This window comes from Brienomyrus brachyistius, chromosome 17 (genome assembly GCF_023856365.1).
Source record: "Brienomyrus brachyistius isolate T26 chromosome 17, BBRACH_0.4, whole genome shotgun sequence".
In the NCBI taxonomy this organism is placed as follows: Eukaryota; Metazoa; Chordata; class Actinopteri; order Osteoglossiformes; family Mormyridae; genus Brienomyrus; species Brienomyrus brachyistius.
In genome coordinates this window covers 22,673,727-22,680,853 of record NC_064549.1, presented here as the reverse complement: position 1 = coordinate 22,680,853, position 7,127 = coordinate 22,673,727, and the positions used below count along the sequence as shown (strand labels likewise).

General features: G+C 52.0%; 2 protein-coding genes across 2 annotated transcripts in view; one reads left to right on the top strand and one right to left on the bottom strand.

Annotated features, from left to right (window-relative positions):
* Positions 1 to 547: 547 nt before the first annotated feature.
* The window catches only part of tsr1 (TSR1 ribosome maturation factor), an 8,827-nt gene continuing 2,247 nt past the window's right edge, over positions 548 to 7,127 (bottom strand). The window contains exons 3-15 of the mRNA XM_048981312.1: positions 6,546 to 6,774; positions 6,127 to 6,261; positions 5,486 to 5,910; positions 5,012 to 5,165; positions 4,619 to 4,803; positions 2,940 to 3,160; positions 2,701 to 2,860; positions 2,479 to 2,589; positions 2,139 to 2,271; positions 1,656 to 1,772; positions 1,384 to 1,524; positions 902 to 976; positions 548 to 816 (exon numbers count right to left, since the gene is read on the bottom strand). Coding sequence (XP_048837269.1) covers positions 638 to 816; positions 902 to 976; positions 1,384 to 1,524; positions 1,656 to 1,772; positions 2,139 to 2,271; positions 2,479 to 2,589; positions 2,701 to 2,860; positions 2,940 to 3,160; positions 4,619 to 4,803; positions 5,012 to 5,165; positions 5,486 to 5,910; positions 6,127 to 6,261; positions 6,546 to 6,774 — 2,265 coding nt within the window. The 3' untranslated portion in view covers positions 548 to 637. The remainder of the gene's footprint in view (positions 817 to 901; positions 977 to 1,383; positions 1,525 to 1,655; positions 1,773 to 2,138; positions 2,272 to 2,478; positions 2,590 to 2,700; positions 2,861 to 2,939; positions 3,161 to 4,618; positions 4,804 to 5,011; positions 5,166 to 5,485; positions 5,911 to 6,126; positions 6,262 to 6,545; positions 6,775 to 7,127) is intronic.
* Positions 6,691 to 7,127, top strand: part of taok1a (TAO kinase 1a) — a 24,113-nt gene continuing 23,676 nt past the window's right edge. Inside the window, exon 1 of the mRNA XM_048981309.1 lies at positions 6,691 to 6,808. The gene's annotated coding sequence lies outside the window, so the exon portion shown is untranslated. The remainder of the gene's footprint in view (positions 6,809 to 7,127) is intronic.

The window sequence follows — 7,127 nt, the reverse complement described above, 5'->3', positions numbered from 1 at the left end:
GCTGTGAGCATGCAGGAATGCCGCTGCACAATAAATATTACCATTCATAAATCATTTGTTTCTCAAAAAAACATACAAAGCATTGGATTTAAGGGGTGGGGGTGTAAAATTGTGAAGCCTCTGGGATCTAGAAAAGGGGAGGGGGTCATAAGAAAAGAGAACATGGGCCATAAGACTGTGTCTGAAGTGTCATTGTGCTGCCGTCCTCTCTGTACACTGCTCTAAGGAACCATCTTCAACCCTCTTCCTGAAAGTCGTGCAGAAGACACAGGAGAAGGTTCCAGCGCTTGGTCCTAATCTCAAACATTCCCATTTTATACAGACAGTGTCGCAGACTTGTGTTACTGGGCCGAGACGGGTATCAGACCACAGAACGGATGGATTTGAGTCAGTTGTTTTGGGTTCCCCTGCAGGTTTGAAGGAGCAGACAGGCACGGACCCATCAATACACTTCTGACACCTAGTGGTGAGCAGTGGAAGTTCTCCAAGAACAAGTGAGTAAACGGGAAATAAACAGAGCCTTTTCATAAACCTCCTGGACAAGCAGTTTCAGCAAACAGGCTTTACTTAGTCCATGTATAATAAATCACGTGTGAGAGAGACACTTCCCACAAAATCCCACTCCTCCAGGGACAGTCTATTCCATGTCAGCTTCCGCCAGGTTTGCTGGCGCCTCCTGCTGGACCCACGGCAGGGGTTGAGGCACATAGGGGTCGTAGGTCCACTTGGGGAAGACCCGCTTGTACAGGTTCATCAAAACCGTGTCCTGGGATGGCAGCTGCTTGTCAAAGACACATTTCATGTGTCCATGGGTGCCTGAAACACACGAGACAGGGGGGTCAGTGGATGGAGAGGCAGCTGCAGGTCCTTCCCTTGCCACTAGGCGAAGTCACTTTCGTACCCAGGGCTTCCTTGATGTGTCCTCTTCTCCCCCACTTGGTTCGCAGCTCCACTGGCTTGAACCAAAGGATGTCCTCTGTAAATTGGAGGGAAATTAAGCAGTGGTCAGAAAACTGCCCTGTCGTATTAAACAGTCAGACCAGCTTCGGTCCGAGGGCTGAGCGCTGTACTATCACTGTATGGGTATAATAGCAATTTTAACATTCTGCATAATTACTGTTTCAGGGGCTTGTGTCATGAAGCGGGATTTCCTGCTTAGCCGGATGACTTGTCAGATTCATGCTAGTCTGGGAAGAATGTAAGTGAAAGAATAAAAAATCCATTTAAACTGAGGTACCTTAAATGCAACAACTTAACCGGCTAAGCAAGAAATCCAGCTTTGTGATGCTGGCCCCTGGTGCCGTAATCATCACTGGCAGTGCTATGAAATGTCACTGTCATTCTGTAACTGTGTTGTGCCAGTGAGGGCAGGGTGCTGCACACCTCTGTTGAAGAACATGTATCTGACAACCGCAGAGCGGCGGTTGATCTTGAAGGGGTGTCCACTCAGCACAATCCTCTTCAGCACCACTCTGTCAGGGGCGCTAGCGAGTAGGTGGCCTGTTGCCACTAGATCCTGCATACCTGAGGAGGACAGGTGGAGACATAGCAACAGTTAGAGAAACAGCTGTGACTGGGCACCGTGGGGCGGACGATGGTGGACGCGGGGTTCCAGCCCAGAACATTCTGTTGAGATAGCTCTCGCTCTCGCTCACCATTATCCCGCTCCTTGAAAACCAGGACCCCAGCAGTGGGGAAGGAGATGGGGGCGTACACAGACATCACGGTTGGGGCGTTGGGCCTCAGGAAACGCTCCATCTTGTGTTTATCGGCTGTGGGTGGAGCCAGACAGAGGTTAATGATCGTGCTTCCTTGCATGTACTGTAAAGTACCACCCAGAGAAGGTTAGGGCAGGGTACACATACAAACATGGGCCTATGTGTGCACACACAGCCCTTGAAAAATTATTCTGAGCTACTTCTATAAGGATTCAATCTTTTAAATTCAGCCAGCAAACACCATCTCTGCAATCATTAGCCATTTATGAAATTCTCTCTGTTCTCTCATACATCTCTAACATGTTGAATGCTTGAGATCTGTATCTGGTGCAGAGGAAGGCTGTTGCTTCTCTGTTTTCATGCATATCTCAGCACCACTGGCCAGTGTCCCCCAGAGCACACCGGAATCGCTGCTGCTACCTGACGTGTGCTGGGAGAAGAGGGCGGAGGCCCGGAATCGCCGGAACCCACACTGAAACACCAGCTGCTCCTTGGATTTGATGGACAATGTGTTACTGGGATGTCTCTTCACCAGCATGTGCATTACCGACATCTGGAAGAGAAGGGGTGCGGGAGGGTCAAAGGTCATTGGGGGCTTATATGACATGAAGTATCATATGTTAATAAGAGTCCCAAAGTATATTTATGGGATTGTTTCAGCCTGGGCCTGAGAGGTTGACGTTCATTCATTTAGCCAATATGGATAAGTGGATGTGTATGGCCTTTGTGTGTGTTTATGTACGTGCGCACAGACATGCACCTTCTGTTCGTGGGGGAGCAAGGAGACCAGGACCAGGGGCCTGCCACTCTGGAAGCTCTCCATCACAGAAGCGGGGACCTCCTCAATGTGCAGGGTGACATACCAGCCCACCTGGAGAGGAGCCGTACAGGGTGAGCCTGCGGAGCCCTTTGTACAAACGCAAACGCGCACACAAACGCGCAAACGCACACACACACACACACACACACACACGGCCCTCACCATGGCCCCATCCTCCTCCTGTGCCGCCTCGGCCAGCACCCTTCGCCGCGTGCGCTCGAAGCTCTGGAACTGGAAGATGCGGGCATAGTCGGGGGGCAGGTTTTCCAAGGGGTCCCAGGGCGACGAGCGGAAGCTCTTCAGTCCTCGGTACCGCTGGAACCTGAGGGAGTGGGGGGGGGGGGGGGTCAGCACTGGGACAGGCTTAGCAGCGTGCAGCAGTGTCCCGCAGCCACCAGTACCTGCTGCGGGCCGGCGTGTCCAGGGGCGTGTCCACCTCATCAGGGAACATGTCGTCTGCGTGTGCTTGCCGGTACCGCTGCAGCTCCTCCTGCTCTTGCTCCTCATTCACATGCTCGTCATAGTGCTGCTCGGCACTCGTGCGCCTGCTTGAGCTTATTTCTTCTTCATCCTCCTCCTCCTCCTCCTCCTCAGAACCAGAGGTGCGGTCCTGACCTGCATGCTGGCACAATGAGGACAGAGTTCAGCTATGAACATTTCCCAAATTCATGGGAAAAGTCAGATTTAATGATGTCCACAAAATGGGCACAGTGATGTGAAATGACTCATCCTTAAAACATTAAAGTCGGCACGCACTTCTCCTACAGGTCCTATAAGTTATACAGATGGTGTCGTCTTCCAGTTGCCTTCAGGGTGTCGACAGCTAGCTAACATGCTAACTATGCCGTATGGCAGCTGCTGTGCTCTGCCTGATTCATTAATCAGGGCTTATGATTATGCATTTTTAACTGTTTTAGCAGATGGTCAGTCATGTCGGTTGTAGGTCAACCATGTGTGTCCGACCGCGGAGGAACCAAGAAGGGTTCCGTGCCCCATCATGACGCGAAAGGGTTCCGTGCCCTAAATGTTGAGGGATCTATGCTGCTTCAGCATATGAAATGGTTTCTGTGCTGTGCGTATGGTCAGTGTTCATGCCGCTGCTCCAAGTCCCCTGCGGAGCCGCCAGCCGCAGCTGCCAAAATACAAAGTCACCCCGCTCCATTGTTCCTGACCAACATTCAGACCCTCCCTTTCATGTGCCCCCCGACACCCAGACATCAAACACATATTAAGGCCGATTAAAGAAAACAAGCCACACACAGCCTGCATATATGTAGACTGCCCCCCCCAGCTTCCAGGCAGCCACACTGTAAATAAACGGCAGCTGCCTCGTCCCCGGCCTGGACGGGAAGCAGAATCCCAGGAATAGGAAGTCGCAGGGGCTTCTCTGAGCACAGCAGGCCCCAAACACCATTGTTGTGGGGAACGGGCTGGTACTGAGGCCCAGCGGCCGCCACAGAGCCAAACAAACAACGGCGTTGCTGTCGTGGGGCGTGCACAGACAGAGGGTCACGTATGCACCGTGCTGCCCCTGCCCCCGCCCCCCCCCCCCACCTCCGACTGCCCCGGTACGCCAGGCCCTACCTACACCCACGCAGCGACATTCCATCCTCATGATCGCTCCCCTGCCCCCCCGCACACACACCCATCACCTCTGGCCCCTTCCATTTAACCCACTTCCTTCGTGGCCCCAGCTGTTGCTGTGACAACCCCAAAAACACAGATCCTCGGACGGCAAACAGAAGGAGCTGCGGAAATGGGCCCTGCTGTCTGTGTGGCGTACATGGACTCGCCCACGGCAGCCAGCATTCCTTAGCATGACGGCTCGAGCATTTATAGCATCCCCTCCCCCCCCACGTCTGACTCCTACTTCCTTATTATTCATTTGCATTTTCATTACAACTTGGCTCTCAAGCAAAGGCCTCCTGCTTCCGAATTCTACAAAAACTTACCAAAAAATTACCAAATTTGCAGACTTTTATAACCATGATCAAATTTCTCATCAACAGTTTCTGTTCTTGTACTTCTTTAGAGATCTTGAACAGCTGATCCAGAATGGAGACTGACATCATTTCCGTACCTGAGACTCACTGCCATCCTTATCCTCCATCATTTCGTCATTCTCGTCCTCCGTCATCTCGTCGTCCTCGCTATCACTGATTTCTTCAGCATCCTCGCTCTCCTCTCCATCATCCAGAATCCACGTGGCCTGGTAGTCTGATGTTCCCCTTGGTACTTTCATCACCCTTCTTTTTTTTCTAGCCTCTTAAAGGGCATTAGGGTCAGAACATAGGAAAGACCAGTTTGAGAAAAACCTAGAGTCTCCAGCTTCTGCTCCTACGTGTGTCTTTCATCTAAAGTTCACGTAAGGCTTAAACATGACAGATGCACTACAAACTGGCCCTGGTTACTCAGATGCACCCCCCGCCCTTTTAAAATGCCACGGATCCATAACCTTAAACTCATTCCTCACCTTCAGCCTCTAGCAGTTCCAAGTCAGTGGGCCAGGTTTGCTCCCCATCCATAGGGTCCACTTCAGCCTCAGCCTGCAGGCTTTCCCTGCAGGATGGGTCTGCTTTCATCAGGACCCGCACAGCAGCGCCGTCCTCAGCCTGGGTGGCCACATCCTGCAGGACAGACCCAGCCCCAAGAGGGCCACTCGCTCATTTATGCAGCCGGACATTAGCAGCAAATTAAGGTCAGGTACCCTCTGAAGGGCACAACAAGAGCACCCCCTCTGGAAATGCTGTGAGTAGGATCCTTTGGTTTAGGAATCCATACCTGTAAACTCTTCCTGCTTAATCTTAGCTTCTAAATTGATAGTAAAAATTGCACTTGTTTCATTGGTGAATTTCACACAAAACTGCAAGCAGTGATTTAATTGGACAATGAAGGAAATGACATTTGTTAAATCTTAAGGCAATCAGTTTTAGCTCAACAGGCTCACCAGCATCTCCACATCCTCTCCTTTGCCTGGCTTTGGGGGTCGAGATGTTGACAGAAGGGGCAGGGGGTCGGGGGGGGCATCAACCTGGCGGAGCTGAAAGTCTCCATAACCGATGATATGCACTATCCTGTCCACCTTCAGGGGGCGCCCTCGGACATAGCCGCTGACGTGCAGGGTGCCCAGGCCAGCAGCACCAGCGGTATAGCTCACTCTCTGGGCCAGCATGTGCGCGCGGCGGGATCGGAAGCCCAGGCGCCGCTGACGCTGCATCGCCAAGTGCCTGAGCAGCAATGCAGCATCTGGCCCAGAGTCCAGTGGGAAAAGGCGTGCATCAGGGAAGCGGGCAGCAATGACCCGCGCCAGAGACCGCCTGGCTTCGACCCGCTTCTTCGCTGGCAGCGTGGCCAAACCCGTACATACCAGCGCTAGAGGAAGAGAGGAAAAGCATACAGGAGGGGGCAGCAGGATGGAGAGGGCACAGCAAACAAACCTTTTAGGTATACTGCCTCCCGGTGGTCATTTAAAAGTGACAAATCTTTTAAAACTGTAAATTTATTAAATTCTACTGATGAGAGGATGGGAGAGGAGACTGAGGAGTGTGTGTCTGGCTCTGGGATGCGGCACACAGCTGGGCAGCTCACCGTGGCTGGGCAGGCCTTGTGCAAACAGGGTAGAGAGGCAATACTCTCCGTATGTGTCCCAGCCCAGTGCTACGTCCAGCACAAACACCAGGCTGTCGGCTACCTTCGCTACGTCCAGCAGGGCATGCAGGTCGGCTTGGGGGACAGACGGGCGCATATGTCAACAAGACTGGCAGGTAGTACACATTACACTGTCAAAAAACCCTTGGTTAAAACACAGCGGCCGTTTCCGAGTGATGTGCGTATGGTCTGCACCAGCAAATGAGGGCACACTGGTAGGTGAGGTCTGTCACCAAAGGGTGCAGGTTCCACTCCCACACTGAAGCACCAGTGAACAATTTCCAGACAATGAAAAATTTTTAAATGATATACAGCCGTGGAATACATAATAATATTTTACAGTGTGTGCGCCATGTTACCTGTGTCTGGCCTGATGAACATAAACCTCTGTTTGAAACGTGGCAGGACAAGGCCGAAGCTGTCACCAGCCGTCTCCACCCCCGCTTTCTCGTGAACCAGCCCCCCCACATCCTCTCCCTGGAGCAGCTTCATCACTGCCCTGGCATCAGCCTCCGCATGCAAGGCCACCACGGCCACCAGGTGGGGGGGTCCGTCCCTGCTGCCCAACTTCCGCTTCTCTGTCAGTACCTGAGGCCGGCAGCAGGGGGTGACAGGCACACAGGTAAGATTAACATTGCTAACAGACTCACTTAACAGAAAATAATATTCTTTATTATAAGAGCTTGTGGGTCAGACTGTGTGGCACCAGGGCCCTATATCACGAAGCTGGATTCTTGCTTAGCCAACTAACTCTAAGGATAAATAGCAGCGTTTCGATATCACAATGCCGATTCTCTTCTAAATGGGATACATGACTATGGTAACTCATACTATACAGCACAACTGATCCAGAGCAGGTTAGCTTTCAGAACCACAGATCTTAGACAGTGCTTGGGCCAATCAAAGAGGAGCCGATATGTTACCTGACGTTCCCAAACTCT